Genomic DNA, 18,018 nt, shown 5'->3' with positions numbered 1-18,018 from the left:
CATGATGTGATCACATGATGACGTGATCACATGGTGACGTGATCACATGGTGACGTGATCACATAATGTGATCACATGGTGACGTGTGAGAGGATGGTATGGTCCATGTTGCCTGTGTTAAAGGATGGTATGGTCCATGTTGCCTGTGTTAGAGGATGGTATGGTCCATGTTGCCTGTGTTAGAGGATGGTATGGTCCATGTTGCCTGTGTTAGAGGATGGTATGGTCCATGTTGCCTGTGTTAAAGGATGGTATGGTCCATGTTGCCTGTGTTAGAGGATGGTATGGTCCATGTTGCCTGTGTTAGAGGATGGTATGGTCCATGTTGCCTGTGTTAGAGGATGGTATGGTCCATGTTGCCTCTGTGAGAGGATGGTATGGTCCATGTTGCCTGTGTTAGAGGATGGTATGGTCCATGTTGCCTGTGTTAGAGAATGGTATGGTCCATGTTGCCTGTGTTAGAGGATGGTATGGTCCATGTTGCCTGTGTTAGAGGATGGTATGGTCCATGTTGCCTGTGTTAGAGGATGGTATGGTCCATGTTGCCTGTGTTAGAGGATGGTATGGTCCATGTTGCCTGTGTTAGAGGATGGTATGGTCCATGTTGCCTGTGTTAGAGGATGGTATGGTCCATGTTGCCTGTGTTAGAGGATGGTATGGTCCATGTTGCCTGTGTTAGAGGATGGTATGGTCCATGTTGCCTGTGTTAGAGGATGGTATGGTCCATGTTGCTTGTGTTAGAGGATGGTATGGTCCATGTTGCCTCTGTGAGAGGATGGTATGGTCCATGTTGCCTGTGTTAGAGGATGGTATGGTCCATGTTGCCTGTGTTAGAGGATGGTATGGTCCATGTTGCCTGTGTTAGAGGATGGTATGGTCCATGTTGCCTGTGTTAGAGGATGGTATGGTCCATGTTGCCTGTGTTAGAGGATGGTATGGTCCATGTTGCCTGTGTTAGAGGATGGTATGGCCCATGTTGACTGTGTTAGAGGATGGTATGGTCCATGTTGCCTGTGTTAGAGGATGGTATGGTCCATATGGCCCCATCTCATTGTGCTTAATGTTCTTGGCTGTTTCAAGTGCTCAGTCAGGCTGATTTGACTAACCGGACATGTTGGGATCCTACTTGCAGGTACTTCCTCTTTCCCACCTCTGCCTTCTTCTCTGGGCTGTGATATAATCATGTGTGTTTCACACACATGATTATATCACAGAGGAAGGATGACTTCAAAAAGTATTGTGTAGGTTGAGATAACAATTAGATGACACAATTTGATGTTTCGGACTTTGCAATGATTGCAAATGATCAGGTAGCGGATGCTTTTCAACATGTGTATTGTCTTCCTCGCAGGCTTTATTTCCCCGTGGCTCTCAGATAAGCCCATGTGTGATGACTCTGGCACTTTGCTTTGTGTTGCTGAGTGTGCAGGCCCCATGTCCATCGGGCCCCAGGTTCTGTAGTCAGCAGGCGTTAAGGGTCTATCTTTTTGGGACAGGTGAAGCCTTTGTTCTCAGAATGATGCACTTCGTGTTTCAAAGTGTGTCACTTTTTTTATCATCACAAAGTTCAGTCTGACATTGGCCGCTATCTGCACAGGACAAACATTCCAGCCACAAGGACATAGAACCCGATAGAAAAACCAAACAAAGTGGTTGGTGAAACACTGTGGTGTACATTCATGCTGGAATACGTTGGAACTTCTGCACACTTTATGGAGAACACTGCTCATCTTTACATGGCAGTCTTGAGTAGAGCTCCTTTCCAGAAGCCTAGATTACAGCAAGGACGCCAGGCAGGACAATAACTCCTCCTCTACTCTCAAATCCCCTTTTATAATCCTGTCAGAGATGTGCCGGCAGCACAAGGTGTGTTGTTTGTACACCGCTCTTGTCAAGGTGCACCTTCTTTTCAGCTGCGGGAAAGTAACATGGAAAAGTGTCTTATTTGAGTCCTGAGTCAACACCAACTGTCCGGTAAGTTGTTTTTCTTGTCAGACTTTCCCCCTGCTGGCGGCATGAAACCTTAATACAAGCGCTGATAGGCGTACCATTATTGTCGTATTCTTGCCATACCAATACCTCTAAATGTCCTATTGGTATCGGAACCCTCCTATATTTAATGAAGAGATTCCTGGGCGTACTGCTCGATGGAGCCTGCGTAGAGTTGGGGAATGACTGGGCGAGAAAGATAGTGGAAATCCACTAAGAAGCGGACGTCTGGGATCTCAGAGAAGTGGAAGGACTTAGTGTACTGTATCTTATCTGCTGTGGCCTACCATCTTCTTAGTCATGGGACAACTACAAGTATACAAATGTTAGCTTCTACTCATTACATTATGTATTTTTGCTCTTTTTCCTTATATTTGTACTGTTGTCAGTATGTGGCCGCCCAAGAAAACTTGACTTGCGTGACACAAATGGGCCGGTGGGCAGCACTTTGGACACGCCTGAGCTATACTATACACCAGAGCTGGGAAAATGTTTGGACTCGGGGGCACATTGGACACACATTTACAGCTAAATGTGTATAGTATAATGCACAGCCATAGGACACATAGCAAGAGTGGTCCTCAGGTCCTGTTGATCAGGGGCAGTAGCTCCACAGCCACAGATCCACTTTTAACCACTAATATCACAGTCAAAATGAAAGTTTGTTCCCATAGGCACCATAAACTGTTAATAATGTTTAGACAAAAGTATATATTATATATATTATATGTATAGTATTTATATAGGTGTGTGTGTGTGTGTGTGTGTGTGTGTGTGTGTGTATTTTGGGTATATGCATGTGTGTATGTATGTGATTGTGTGTGTATATGTATATATATATATATATATATATATATATATATATGTGTATATATATATAAATTGTATATATGTGTGTGTACATATGTATATATGTAAGTGTGTGTGAATTTAAATGTGTTATATATTGACAATATATAGCAGCAACCACTGAATTGAATTATATTGTATATATTATTGTATTATATATTGTATATATATATATATTGTATATGTATAGGAGGTGGGACCTAATAAGTTTACTTCTTCCCACTCCTTTTTGAGCAGATCTTGACATCTACAAAAGATTAGTCACATGTAATGTTTTCAATGTAGGTGTAAAAATAATGTATCTATACATTTTTGTATTTTATGTCATTCTCTTGTTTTGTTTGCATGGCTCAAAATAAACCATTCCTTCATTCATATTTAGCTGGAAAAAATCAGTTGTACAGTATGTGTGTTTGGCTCCCTTTTTTCAGGGAGACTAATCGAATAGAATACATATCTCTTGTCATTATTACAGTGAAAAGGTTCAAAGAACAACAAAATTGGAGCAGATTCCCTACGGTGCACACCCAATAATATGTTGTTGTCGACAGCTGCTGAAAGTAACTAATAAAAGTATTTTGTAATCCAACGTAGTTACTAATTAAATGAAGTAATCAGTCAAGTAACTAAGTTTTGAAGGCGTAATCAGCAATTCGATTACTTATTCAAATAACTGTGGCAACACCGCTCGTGACTGGCGTACACCCGTGTTTCCACACCACAGAAGGTAAACAGGGTCAAGATTAATACCGCTCCCCCAGGTCTCACCAGCTTCCAAGAAGAAATGGTAATCAAATCTCCTTCTTCCTTTTCTTCTCCCCTGCTTGGCACCACCAGGGCTAACATGGTGGATGTGGTGTTACCACACACAATGCCATCAGAAAGCGAGGTTCATGTGGCCAGATGCTTTCTCACCAAGATTTTGCGAAGCTCAATGAGGTACAACAACAGTAGCTATCCCCAGTCTCCTCTGATCACCAAGTGTTGTTGTTAGCTCCATGGTTCTGCCTAGATGAGTCTTGTCAGGTCTCAACAACTCCCTCTGTGTTGTTTCCTTGGGTTTTGACCTTTCTATAATGTACTTTCACACAAGAATGATGTCTTTCTTTTTGCAACATGCTACCTAGGAAGAACCGCTTCAAAGGGTATGTGAGAGCAAAGTCAAAGTGAGAGACTCTGTACATGTCATCTTGTTACAAACAACACTTTGATGTTCTATGTACGTAAGACAAAGTGGGTTTGCAATAAGAATGTCATGTTTTGTTTGTACACAGCTAGCTGGACAGCGTATGTACTGTAGTGTGCGGTGATGTTTTATTAACTAGAGTATAGTGACTCGCTCCATGGACACTTGTACATTTGGTGGGGATGTTTCCAGTTTGTTTGGGCGCTGCCATCTTTGCTGGGCCCGAGCTAGGGCCACAGAGGCTCAGGAACACTTCAGAAAACCACTTTCACTAACTACAGTTGGTCGCTACATCTGTACATGTGAGTTAAAACTCTACTATGCAAAGTGAAAGCCATTTATCAACAACACCCAGAAACGCCGCCGGCTTTGATGGGCCCAGGCGCTGGCTGCCGCGAGTTCATTATCAAGAAAAAAATCACTGACAGGACGGACGGAGAGAAACACTTTTTATTTCAACAGACTCTTGGGCCGTACCTGCTGTCAAAACTCTAAAGACCGACTGCGCAGTTTCCTGTCTTCACCATAAAATCAATCAATCAATCAATATTTATTTATATAGCCCTAAATCACAAATGTCTCAAAGGACTGTACTACGACATCCTCGGAAGAACCCACAAAAGGGCAAGGAAAACTCACACCCAGTGGGCAGGGAGAATTCACATCCAGTGGGACGCCAGTGACAATGCTGACTATGAGAAACCTTGGAGAGGACCTCCGATGTGGGCAACAAATTAAAAGACCTGCTTCATCCTGCCTAACAAAATAAGAGTCTCAGAAAGCTAGCATCCACAAGCTACCAAGCTACGGAGTTTGACACCAATGTATTTCTCCCCTGCCCTCAGCGACCGCTCCCTCACCTCGCTCGCCCACACACTCACTGACATCACTCACCTGCTGTCAACACATTAAAAGGCCACACACACATATGCTACTCTCATAACAGTGTTTAAAAACGCAAGTTGGACAAATCCAACCACCTTCATGTGGTATTGGACAGAAAGGAGGACTTTTTTTCTCCTCCATTTGAAAATGCGGACGATATCATCACCACTGTTTGATTTCAATCAATGCAAGTCATCAGAATCAGGTAATTCACCAACTTATATTCTTGTCTTCATGAAAGAAAGGAATCCATACTGTATGTCTTAAACATGCTTGTATTATCATTGAACACCATTAACTTGTTAACAAAAATGTCTCTTTCATAAATAAATGAATATAAATTAAAAATATGAATGAGGTAGATCTCAACTTGGTCAATTGAAAAGTAGCTCGCCTGCAGAAAATGTGTGAGCACCCCTGCTCTGGAATAAAGAGGAAAATAACCATATGGATTGTTCTAGGCACAAAGTGTGGTAGTCAGCATGTGTGATGGTATGGGGGTGTATTAGTGATTGTTGTAGGGTGAAAGTGTGGTAGTCAGCATGTGTGATGGTATGGGGGTGTATTAGTGATTGTTGTAGGGTGAAAGTGTGGTAGTCAGCATGTGTGATGGTATGGGGGTGTATTAGTGATTGTTGTAGGGTGAAAGTGTGGTAGTCAGCATGTGTGATGGTATGGGGGTGTATTAGTGATTGTTGTAGGGTGAAAGTGTGGTAGTCAGCATGTGTGATGGTATGGGGGTGTATTAGTGATTGTTGTAGGGTGAAAGTGTTGTAGTCAGCATGTGTGATGGTATGGGGGTGTATTAGTGATTGTTGTAGGGTGAAAGTGTTCTAGGCAGCATGTGTGATGGTATGGGGGTGTATTAGTGGCCAAGGCATGGCTAACTTACACATCTGTGAAGGCACCATTAATGCGGAAAGGTACATACAAGTTTTGGCGCAACATATGTTGTCATCCAAGCAACGTTATCATGGACGCCCCTGCTTATTTCAGTGAGACAATGCCAAGCCAGGTGTTACAACAGCATGGCTTCGTAGTAAAAGAGTGCGGGTACTAGACTGGCCTGCCTGTAGTCCAGACATTGAAAATGTGTGCAGGCTAAAATATGAGGCAGGAGACTGTTGAACAACTTAAGCTGTACATCAAGCAAGAATGGGAAAGAATTCCACTTCAAAAATGTGTCTCCTCAGTTCCCAAACCTGCACTGAGTGTTGTTCAAAGGAAAGGCCATGTAACACACTGGTAAAAATGCCTTTTTTGAAATGTGTTGCTGCCATAACATTCTAACTTCATGATTATTTGCAGAAAAAAAACAAAGTTTCTCAGCGTGAAGATGAAATATCTTGTCTTTGCAGTCTATTCAATTGAATATAAGTTGAAAAGGATTTGTTCTATTCTCTTTTTATTTAGCATTTACACAACATGACAACTTCACTGCTTTTGGCTTTTTTATATTCCGCTTCAAAATTATAAGGTTTTGAATCCTAAGTGTTTCCAAAAATAGTCGTCTTTGTTTTCTGTCACTAAGTCTGCCATTAATAGAACACACTCGCGTGTTTGTTTGCGGAAGGAAGTATGAACACACAGTAGATGCCGGAAGTCGGACGTGCGCTGCTATGGAAACAGAAATATATGCACCGGAGAAGGAAGTCCTGCTATTGGTTAAAATGACCAAAATAGAGTAAATATTGTACATATGACATATTGTCTCTATCTGCATTGTGTATAGACTTGCATTTAAATGTTGATGGAGGGTTTTAAGTCGTTTTAGAGGCTTTGAAGACTATATTTGTGACTACTATTGGCCACATCTTACAAACCTTATTTGTCATCTTTAAATCATAATTTGAAAAAAAGACATGTGTTCCTGGTCGTGGAACTGTGGACCAGCTCTATACTCTGGGCAGGGTTCTTGAGGGTGCATGGGAGTTTGCCCAACCAGTCTACATGTGCTTTGTGGACTTGGAGAAGGCATTCGACCGTGTCCCTCGGGAAGTCCTGTGGGGAGTGCTCAGAGAGTATGGGGTATCGGACTGTCTTATTGTGGCAGTCCGCTCCCTGTACGATCAGTGCCAGAGCTTGGTCCGCATTGCCGGCAGTAAGTCGAACACATTTCCAGTGAGGGTTGGACTCCGCCAAGGCTGTCCTTTGTCACCGATTCTGTTCATAACTTTTATGGACAGAATTTCTAGGCACAGTCAAGGCGTTGAGGGGTTCCGGTTTGGTAACCGCAGGATTAGGTCTCTGCTTTTTGCAGATGATGTGGTCCTGATGGCTTCATCTGACCGGGATCTTCAGCTCTCGCTGGATCGGTTCGCAGCCGAGTGTGAAGCGACCGGAATGAGAATCAGCACCTCCAAGTCCGAGTCCATGGTTCTCGCCCGGAAAAGGGTGGAGTGCCATCTCCGGGTTGGGGAGGAGACCCTGCCCCAAGTGGAGGAGTTCAAGTACCTAGGAGTCTTGTTCACGAGTGAGGGAAGAGTGGATCGTGAGATCGACAGGCGGATCGGTGCGGCGTCTTCAGTAATGCGGACGTTGTACCGGTCCGTTGTGGTGAAGAAGGAGCTGAGCCGGAAGGCAAAGCTCTCAATTTACCGGTCGATCTACGTTCCCATCCTCACCTATGGTCATGAGCTTTGGGTCATGACCGAAAGGATAAGATCACGGGTACAAGCGGCCCAAATGAGTTTCCTCCGCCGTGTGGCGGGGCTCTCCCTTAGAGATAGGGTGAGAAGCTCTGCCATCCGGGAGGGACTCAAAGTAAAGCCGCTGCTCCTTCACATCGAGAGGAGCCAGATGAGGTGGTTCGGGCATCTGGTCAGGATGCCACCCGAACGCCTCCCTAGGGAGGTGTTTAGGGCACGTCCAACCGGTAGGAGGCCACGGGGAAGACCCAGGACACGTTGGGAAGACTATGTCTCCCGGCTGGCCTGGGAACGCCTCGGGATCCCCCGGGAAGAGCTAGACGAAGTGGCTGGGGAGAGGGAAGTCTGGGTTTCCCTGCTTAGGCTGTTGCCCCCGCGACCCGACCTCGGATAAGCGGAAGATGATGGATGGATGGATGGACATGTGTTCCTGTCTCTCACAATGATTGTGAACGGGCGGCGTCCCAATCAAAGACTCAGTACAGTATCATAGGAAAATAAATAAAGCAATAAAAAATATGTATAAAAAATAATACTTGTGTTTGTATAAATAGAAAATACAAAAATTTAAAAAAATATATCCATCCATCCCTCTTCTTGCGCTTATCCGAGGTCGGGTCGCGGGGGTTCAGGATGCCGCCCGAACGCCTCCCTAGGGAGGTGTTTAGGGCACGTCCGAGCGGTAGGAGGCCACGGGGAAGACCCAGGACACGTTGGGAAGACTATGTCTCCCGGCTGGCCTGGGAAGGCCTCGGGATCCCCCGGGAGGAGATGGAAAAAGAAGAGAAGAAAAAATATACAATTTTTATATATATTTTTTTCTGGCAGAAAGAATGATTCGAGCTCTCGGCCTCATACCTGGCATTCCTCCAAGCTGAAAGAGGAGGAGTCTGAGTCTCCTGGCAGAGAGTCGACCCTGGTGGCAGTGTGGCAGCCAAAAGAACCAAGGTGGGCCAGTATTTTCTTGTACACGACTGATTCAGTATCTTCTTCTAAAACTAGACATCTTAAGTTGTTTTGAGAGAATATCCGTACATTATGGCACTGTAACCTAGAACACTCATCTGACTCCACACACCAGGTCCAACGAGTCATCCTTTCGAGTGGACCAGAATAACAGGCTTCTGCTAACTGCCCAGCACAGTCCAGTGAACAGCATGAAGAAACTTGAGCGTCCGGCTCAACCGTTCACGGCAGATCTTTCTTCCCCAACCAAGTACACCAGCAACATTGAGGCTCTCAGTGGTACACAAAGCAGAGGAGGCTCATTCAACTGTTTCTCCAGTGGATCAAGCCCTCACTTTTTAGATCCCAGCCTGCTCAGCAGGAAGGGAACGAGTATTGAAAACATTTTTTTTAAGGGTTTTGGAAGTGGGGGGTCTGTTACAGGCGAGCGCCCAAACTACTTGCAGGCTCTTCACTTGGAGGGGTCATGGTTGAAGGAGCGGAACTCATCTCGAAAGTCAGGTGAGCTTCGGCCTAGCACTGGACCCCTGTGGCAGGTACCGGAAAAGAAGCCCCAGTCTTCCCCTCCCTCATTACCCAATGACAGTTTTGCCTCCACAAAGGTGTTCCCTTATTTTGAGGGGCCTGTTAGAGATCGAAAGAATCATGAGAGGTCGGGTGAAAAGCTCACTGAGAGTAACAAATCCCACATGGAAAAAGAGTTTAGACGCAGCTTCACCCCACTGTCTGACAGGGAGTTAGTCCATCTCAGTCACAGCCAACCACGCCCAAGCAAACATTTCTCCTTGTCCAGCACTGATATTAGACCGTCTCATTACAATAACACACCTGACCACTATAGTGATGAGCGTCCAGCATGCTTAGCTCCTCCCACCAATATTCAAAGCATTGGAAGTTACTATCGCAGTCTACAGGATCTGCCGATGAAGGAGTCTGGCTGTAAAGAGGTCTGGCGCTCCTCAGTGTCCATTGCTACTACAAACCCGAAAATAGAAAACAGTGAACGCAACATGTACTCCAGCTTGGTAAACAAGAACACAAAGCCCCACACGCCATACAAGGAAAATAAAAATAGTTGCGCTCTAAGAAATGTTCTCCTTGACCATCAAAGTTCTGGACGCTCTCACTGCCATGCTGTAAAGAAAACTGGAGGGCAGACAATTTTAGCAGCTCATCAAAAAAATAAGCATATCAGCCTCTTTAGACTCCACGGCCCCTGGGTGCCTCAAGAAGACCACAGAATATCCCCTTTGAGGACTCCATTGCTTCACTCTCTGGCAAAGGAGAGTAGAATTCAGCAAACAGTGAGGCTCACAAGTATTGTGTCACCCCAGGATGTCTACGACTCCATGGTCACCAGCGGTGGTAAAGTCAGTCGGCGCAGTGACCGCTACGCCACCGCCCTACAAAGTGATGTAAGGGAGAAGCGAGCTCAGCTCCAAAAAAGCTGTAGTGCCGCAGCATTGACTTGCAATGTTGATGATGCGGACCTGGCGGAGTGGAAATCCACAGAGAATCTTACATCATGTAGTATCTCTTCCTCAAACACATACAAAGAACATCTGAAAGAGGCGCAGGCCAGGGTTCTTAAGGCGACCTCCTTCCAGAGACGTGATCTAGACCCCCTTGGAGTAGAGGGACCAGCCACCAAAAGCGCCAATGGTCGGGTGAGAGGGTATAAGCGCCTTCCTTTGAACAAGCGGACGTATTCCTTCTCAGAACCAGACAAGATAGACAAGCTAGGGATGGACAGAGAACATCTGGTTTCATCATTTGACCAAATGAAGTCGTTAGAGGCCAAGCCTACATTTTCTAAGCCAGTTAAGCCAGTGTCAAAGTCTAGCACAGATCTAAACACTTGTGAAGGCAACACAATTGAAACCAAGAACAAAACTTTAGCAGGAGAGGCTCAGGAGATTGATTTGTCAGCGGAGGTCAGTCGCCTTTACCCCCCATGGGAGGAGGTCCAACAGGACCAACAAAGACTTGGAACCTTCGCAGAGTACCAGGCCTCATGGAGCAAACCGAAGAAGACATCTGAGGCCAAGATTAAAGGCAGGTATTACTCGGCAGAGAACATCTTGGATTCTGAAGCTGAGGCTGTGTGCTTCCACGAGAGATCCAGATCTTCTCCTTCTGCAGACTTCCATACTCAGGTGAGCCAAAGTGTTGTATTGAGGGTCTTGTGTCACATTCTTTTTTTTTTTTTATTGGACACTCTAAACTTTTGTTCGGGATGTTGTTATATCGCTTAGTAAAATAAAAATGTTACCCTCTTTTTCAGAATAGTCCGTCCCTGTTGAGAAATCCCCAATCCAAGCAAAGGAATGGCGGGTAAGACTATGTAATAACATATTGTGGAGAGTGTTTATGTCGCTTCTCTTCATGACGTCAACCAAGCCTTCAAGTCCTGGAGGACTCATGTTGTGCTATTTAACATATACAGTCGACTGATTTTGTTGGCAATAAGATTTAAAAACCAAAAGGGGTCATTTTTTTGAAAAAAATGGTTCCATTGAAGTCTTTGTCATCATTATCGCTAAGCAACAGCTAAACAAACTGCAGTAGCTTCAAAGATCTGTTATCAGTCCTTTCTTCTATGTCTCTGGCAAAATACTAAATGTGCATTCGGTTCCAGTTTTGCCGACGACCGCTTTAGTTGACATGAGTCAGCCACGCACCCCTAATGGCTCCGAAAAACAACCTCTTTTCCCTTGGCTCCAGTAAGTGCTCGGGTGTCCAGGGGGAAGAAAATGTGGGAGGCAACCAATATCTTGTACCTTTTTATATTCATCTAATGAAGAGACTGGAATACTTGGCTTTAAAGTCTTGGGCAGTTACTTTTTACACGGTGTCTCATTAAGTAAACATGTTTGTTCACTTCAAGAATGCCAGGTATGAATTCCCTCATCATCCAGAGAAAAACGTTGGACCTTTCATAGCCAAGATGTCCATATTAAGACCTTCTATATTGTTTATTCTGCGTTAAAAATGAAAGGCCATTTGTTTTTGACATGAAAGTTTTATTTAAGGCTTCCTTTGCTGAAGAGGAAGTTGGTGTGCAGAAGAAATGTCTTGCTAGTGATTCCAAAACTTGGTTGGAAAAGCACAAGGCTTTTTCAGTTTTTCCTTTGATAAGGAGGTATGAATAAAATATTGGATCGTCAGTTTAAGAGTCTAACCGTAATGCAGCTGGGGATACTACATTAAAAGTAATTTCGTCGCACTTTTGGCTTTTAACTAACGGCTGTTCATGTTTTTTTTTGATTGATGTTAAGTTTTTCATCCACCGATTGAAAGGTGTTGTGTTTGGTTGCCTGCCTTCCTGGACCAAATGCATTTCCATCCATCCATTCATCCATTCATCCATTTTCTACTGCTTATTCCCTTTTGGAGTGGCGGTGGGCGCTGGTGCCTATCTCAGCTACAATCGGGTGGAAGGCGGCATACACCCTGGACAAGTCGCCACCTCATCACAGGGCCAACACAGATAGACAAACAACATTCACACTCACATTCACACACTAGGCACCATTTAATGTTGCCAATCAACCTATCCCCAGGTGCATGTCTTTGGAGGTGGGAGGGGCCTATCCCCAGGTGCATGTCTTTGGAGGTGGGGGGGGCCTATCCCCAGGTGCATGTCTTTGGAGGTGGGGGGGGCCTATCCCCAGGTGCATGTCTTTGGAGATGGGAGGGGCCTATCCCCAGGTGCATGTCTTTGAGGTGGGAGGAAGCCGGAGTACCCGGAGGGAACCCACACAGTCACGGGGAGAACATGCAAACTCCACACAGAAAGATTCTGAGCCCGGGATTGAACCCTGACTACTCAGGACCGTCGTATCGTGAGGCAGACGCACTAACCCCTCTGCCACCGTGAAGCCCCCAAATGCATTTTACAAATGAGAAATATTGTGATGACACCAAATTATGGTGAATGTTATGGCTCCAACATATTTTATTGATTTATTTACTTGATAGGCAGCACGGTGAAACAGGGGTTAGTGTATGTGCCTCACAAGACGAAGGTCCTGAGTAGTCCGGAGTTCAATCCCGGGCTCGGGATCTTTCTGTGTGGGGTTTGCATGTTCTCCCCGTGACTGCGTGGGTTCCCTCCGGGTACTCCGGCTTCCTCCCACCTCCAAAGACATGCACCTGGGGATAGGCCCCTCCCACCTCCAAGACATGCATCTGGGGATAGGCCCCTCCCACCTCCAAAGACATGCACCTGGGGATAGGCCCCTCCCACCTCCAAAGACATGCACCTGGGGATAGGCCCCTCCCACCTCCAAAGACATGCACCTGGGGATAGGCCCCTCCCACTTCCAAAGACATGCACCTGGCGATTGGTTGATTGGCAACACTAAATGGTGTGAATGTGAGTCTGAATGTTGTCTGTGTTGGCCCTGCGATGAGGTGGCGACTTGTCCAGGGTGTACCCCGCCTTCCGCCCGAATGCAGCTGAGATAGGCACCAGCACCCCCCACAACCCCAAAAAGGGACAAGCGGTAGAAAATGGATGGATAAATGGATATTTACTTGATTCGTTTTTACGGGTTTAACATCTGTACTTTCATGGGGAGTTTAAAGCGAGTGTGGAATATTTCGTCACGCTAGACCACCGACTATGCCAGGCTTGCATTTTTTGCATCTGTAACGTCAAAAGATACTGAATATTAAATTTAACCTGCGTAATATTCCACTGACAAATAATAAATAAGCTGTAGGCTTTGGACACCCGTGATTTAGTGGCACTGAAATATTTCATTCATGAAATTAAACAGCGATCCCATGATTGTGAATGCCATTTGTTACATGTCCATACCTTAAGATAAATGTTGTCTATTTGGCTGCTAGAAACCAGGGCCCGGTTCCAGGCACACCTGACTACCAGACCAGCCACGACCCCGCCTATATTGCGGCCTCCTCCTGCCCTGGTAGCCTGGGTCCACCTCTCGACTCCCAGCACCCAGAAAAACACCCACAAGCCAATGGGGTGACACCATCCAAGTCACATTTAGGCCTGGAAACAGCATCCCCATTTTTGCTCTCAGCTGGGGCTTTGGAAAACCAAGCAATGGTCTTGGGCACCCAGCAGAATGCCTCTACTGAGAGAGCGACCCCTGCTGACCATCTCCACTTCTGCAGGATGCCTGAATTTAAAAGGAATAAGGAAGAAGCGGTGAAAAACAAGAAGTCAGCATCGTCCACCTCATTGTCTCTCCTTGCAGAAAATCAAGCTCAGATTCAGATTCCCTCGCCACAGTTTGCCCCCTTGAGGCCGACAGAGAAACAGCCGACTGTGTCCATGCAGGAGGACTCAAGTCTCAGGTAAGCTGCTTATCTTAAGAGCTTTGGGTCTGCTCCATCTCTTTGTCTACTTGTTGAACGTCTGCTATCCGATCAACATCAGCTGGAGCAAATGTAATCTTACTTTCAGGTCTGAAAATGACTCCAAGCCACCAGACCTTCAGATTGTCCAAAACGAAAATAGCACCGATGTATCTTGCCAGGGGACAATAGTCCTTTCGTCAGACATGCGCTGGTCTCCTAGCAGCAACACCTTTGGCATCTTCAAGCAGCCCGCTGATGCCATCCCCCTGCAAGAGATGCCACCTGCCTCACCTTCTGTCTGCAGTCAACAGCCGACTGAGGACTTGGGACAAGGCTCTAACCGAGGCAACATTCTTGAGTTAGGCCTAACGGGGGAAGAGGCCAAGAGAGATCAGCTGGTGAAGGACATCATGGGCAAAGACAAATCCCTGGTGGAGATCTTGGATCACAGTGGAAGGAAGACCACTATGGATCTGATGGAAGGAATATTTCCCTCAGATGAGCAGATCTTGCAGCGCAGAAGAACCTCCAATGGTTCCAGGCTACCCATCACAAGCAGGTGGGGGATAACCTGGTCACTTTTCCCAGACATGAAAAGCTACTTTAACCTCGTTCCAACCTTTACCTGTACCGCCTCCTAGGAGGGAGGAAGACGACGTTTCTGCGGCAAGTTCCCTGGTACCCAGCTCCTCCTACTACAACACGTCAGCTCCAAAGGCGGAGCTTCTTATCAAGATGAAGGACATGCAGGAACAACTGCAGGAGTCTGAAGATGAGCTGGACGTGGACCTGGCGAGTAAAAAGGTACCCGTCATGATGAATCAGGATTTGAATGACCTCATCCTTAGGACTTCTAACTCAAATTTTAACAGCACAAGCTGATTTCCAGCTTGGCAAAAAAGCTGGAGGTGCTTCGAGAAGCACGCCACAGCCTGCAGGAGGATGTAGAAGACAACGAGGCTTTGGGCCTTCAGGTAGAGACCACCGTGCAGCGTCTCTGCTTGCCCAACCAGCTCGACAAGTTCCGGATGTTTGTGGGTGACCTGGACAAGGTCGTGAGCTTGCTGCTGTCGCTGTCGGGTCGTCTCGCCCGGGTGGAGAACGCTCTGAACAGCCTGGAAGATGAAGCGCCCCCCGAGGAAAAGGTAATTACTGTCTTTTTTTAAAGCTGTCCTGTTCAGATTATGGGTATCTATTTATTCTTATCAGCGCACCCTGGCCGAGAAGCGCAAAGTGCTGATACGTCAGCATGAGGATGCAAAGGAACTGAAGGAGAACCTCGATCGCCGGGAGCGTCTGGTCTCCGCCATCATGGAGGACCACTTGGACACGGCACACCTGGATGACTATCGCCATTTTGTAAAGATGAAATCTGCTCTCATCATCGAGCAGCGCAAGCTAGAAGACAAGATCAAGCTGGGCGAGGAGCAGCTCAAGTGCCTGCTGGACAGTCTTCCACTGGAGCAGAGGCCGTGGCTCTGATACCTTCCTTGGCCCGAGTCGGGAAACAAACACTCCACGGGCATCTGGACTGGTGACACTGGCACGGCCTCGAAATGTTTTTTTGCAAGAGCAGATAGAAACAAAAAACTGGTGGATTGTGTTCAAACAACACGGGCTCTCGACATGAGAAAAACATTCTTCAAATGATCTGACTTTGGAACTTGGCTATCTTTAGTCCTTCTTCACCAGTTGGTTCTAAGTTCAGGGTAATTTATTCAAAACCGGCTGGTGACGGACATAAAGAGGAGTGGTATATGTGTGCTATCCAACAATAGGAGAAGAAGAATGCAGATTTACAACATTGACATTTTCGGAGTCACATTGACAAAGTCCTATAGGGGGAACTAGGGTTGTACGCTATACTGGTGCTAGTATAGTATTGCAGTACTAATGAATCAAAATGGTAATATACTTTGGTTGAAAAGTACCGTTTCTCCATTTATTGATTTATTTAATGGGCATGACGGCGCGTCACGTAATGACGTTGCTGGTTTTACGAGCAGAGGAGCATGTTGGGCAGTGCACACACACAGAGTACTTACAAGCAGAAACTGAGTGTAGACAGAAAAGGGAGAACGGACGCATTTTGGCTTGAAAAGTAAAGATAAAGGTGAAGTTATAACATTAAAAAACTTCATGAAGAGGTGCTTCAAGACATGGCTAGCTAGCTAGCAACTAACATCCATCCGCAGTCGGCAGTGTTTTAGCTACTTCTAAATCATTAATCCGCACTTCCATGGCGACAAATAAAGTACGTTTCTTATACCATTATCACTGGAGGACGAGGAATAGCTAAACATGCATCATACAATAGCTAAATGCTAACAGCTAGCTAGCACCCCAGAATGTAAACAAATGCCATTGGTGGATCTAAGCCTAACATCCACTGTAATGATACCAAGTGTACCTAGTTGATTCTACTATAATTACATCGAAATTTTTTATCATCACAAAATCTTTTTTTCCCTTTCTTTTAAATGTATATTATGTTTATAAACTCAAGAACTATGTCCCTGGACACATGAGGACTTTGAACATGACCAATGTATGATCCTTCAACTACTTGGTATCGGTTGGATACCTAAAGTTATGGTATCATCCAAAACTAATGTAAAGTATCCAAACAAGAGAAGAATACGTGATTATTGCATTTTAACAGAAGTGTAGATAGAACAAGTTAAAAGAGAAAATAAGCAGATATTAACAGTAAATGAACAATTAGATTAAAAATCCATTTTTACAGTTTGTCCCTCATAATGTGTACAAAAGAATAGGTGTATAAATGACACAATATGTTACTGCATATGTCAGCAGACTAATTAGGAGTCTGTTTAATTGTTTACTTACTACTACCCCCAGGGCAGCTGTGGCTACTGATGTAGCTTACCACCACCAGGTGTGAATGAATGTTGAGTCCCACTTCTCTGTGCGCGCTTTGAGTGTCTAGAAAAGCACAATACAAATCCAAGTTATTATTATTATTATTACTAAAAGACAAGTTGTCTAGTATGTTCAACATTTTATTTAAGGACTAAATTGCAATAATAAACACATGTTTCCTGTACCCTAAGATGTTTTGTTAAAATAAAGCCCACAATGCCATTTTTGTGGTCCCCTTTATTTAGAAAAGTATCCAAATACATTTTGGCACCGGTACCAAAATATTGGTATCGGGACAACACGAGTGGGAACCAGTATTATTGACAAAAGGCCCTAAAATGAGTAGGACAAGGCTCCTTTAAACATGCTTACAAAAAGCAACACACTTAAATGGAGTACACGTCTCATTTCCCAGCGTTACAGCACACTTTTTCCAAGCACACCCACTAAATGTACAAACTGTATATTGGGTGCACGTGTCCATCAGCTGCATGTGTACACAGGAAAATATGAAATACTTACACAGGCAATCATGTACTTTTACACATTTAACAGTTGATTGCTATCTTTGTTCTCAAAGTCCCGTTGAATATTTGTGTCTGCAAATAGACTTAAAAGAGCCATCCCTCTATTTTTCAAAACTTCTTGTTTGCAGCTGCACATTCATTCCACTAATCTGCAGTTACTATGCTTCTCTAGAAAAGCCCACCTGGCAACTCGGTACAGTACTTTCTCATTTTTCAAGTTGGTCTCCGGAAAAAGTGATTTTTTTTTGTTGGTAAAAATGATGCATGGTTTTTCAACATCCCAGGTAAAAAAGGTCCTGTGGTGTGACGTCATTTGGTGAACTGGACTAAATGTGCTTTGCATCTCATTATATGGTGTACAGTAAATAATGGTGTACAGTACATTACTGCATCAAAAAAAAAAAAAAGTATTGTACAAAAGCTAAAAGCAGTGAAGTTGTCACCTTGTGTAAATGCTAAATAAAAAGAGAATAAAACAAATCCTTTTCAACTTATATTCAATTGAATAGACTGCAAAGACAAGATATTTCATCTTCACACTGAGAAACTTAATTTTTTGCAAATATTAGCTCATTTGGGGGGCGGTATAGCTCGATTGGTAGAGTGGCCGTGCCAGCAACTTGAGGGTTGCAGGTTCGATTCCCGCTTCCGCCATCCTAGTCACTGCCGTTGTGTCCTTGGGCAAGACACTTTACCCACCTGCTCCCAGTGCCACCCACACTGCTTTAAATGTAACTTAGATATTGGGTTC

General features: G+C 44.9%; 1 protein-coding gene across 6 annotated transcripts; it reads left to right on the top strand.

Annotated features, from left to right (window-relative positions):
- Window positions 1-1,026: 1,026 nt before the first annotated feature.
- LOC133544119 (protein Shroom2-like) lies at window positions 1,027-16,962 on the top strand. Of its 6 annotated transcripts, none has more exons than XM_061889187.1 (11): window positions 1,087-1,132; window positions 3,676-3,777; window positions 3,966-3,983; window positions 8,386-8,505; window positions 8,639-10,679; window positions 10,808-10,857; window positions 13,381-13,854; window positions 13,964-14,416; window positions 14,499-14,661; window positions 14,730-15,002; window positions 15,067-16,962. In XM_061889187.1, exons 2-11 carry the CDS (start codon window positions 3,683-3,685, stop codon window positions 15,337-15,339), a joined length of 3,960 nt encoding a protein of 1,319 aa, XP_061745171.1. In that variant the 5' UTR covers window positions 1,087-1,132; window positions 3,676-3,682; the 3' UTR covers window positions 15,340-16,962. The 6 variants fall into 6 exon arrangements, 5 of the variants coding, with proteins under 5 accessions (XP_061745173.1, XP_061745171.1, XP_061745172.1 ...); XM_061889188.1 differs by lacking the exon at window positions 1,087-1,132 and adding an exon at window positions 1,185-1,974; XR_009804588.1 differs by lacking the exon at window positions 1,087-1,132 and having other exon boundaries at window positions 3,070-3,777; window positions 14,747-15,002; window positions 15,067-15,213.
- Window positions 16,963-18,018: the final 1,056 nt, after the last annotated feature.

Source organism: Nerophis ophidion, linkage group LG27 (assembly GCF_033978795.1).
Source record: "Nerophis ophidion isolate RoL-2023_Sa linkage group LG27, RoL_Noph_v1.0, whole genome shotgun sequence".
In the NCBI taxonomy this organism is placed as follows: Eukaryota; Metazoa; Chordata; class Actinopteri; order Syngnathiformes; family Syngnathidae; genus Nerophis; species Nerophis ophidion.
Note: the sequence above shows the minus strand (reverse complement) of the source record. Positions and strands in the feature narration are given on the sequence as shown.

Bases quoted from the DNA above. Each gene is read 5' to 3' on its own strand.
- LOC133544119 (XM_061889186.1), top strand. From the start codon at position 3,623: ATGGTAATCAAATCTCCTTCTTCCTTTTCTTCTCCCCTGCTTGGCACC. The intron at 10,680-10,807 runs GTGAGCCAAAGT...CCTCTTTTTCAG, and splicing joins CTGCAGACTTCCATACTCAG to AATAGTCCGTCCCTGTTGAG. The intron at 14,662-14,729 runs GTACCCGTCATG...AAATTTTAACAG, and splicing joins TGGACCTGGCGAGTAAAAAG to CACAAGCTGATTTCCAGCTT.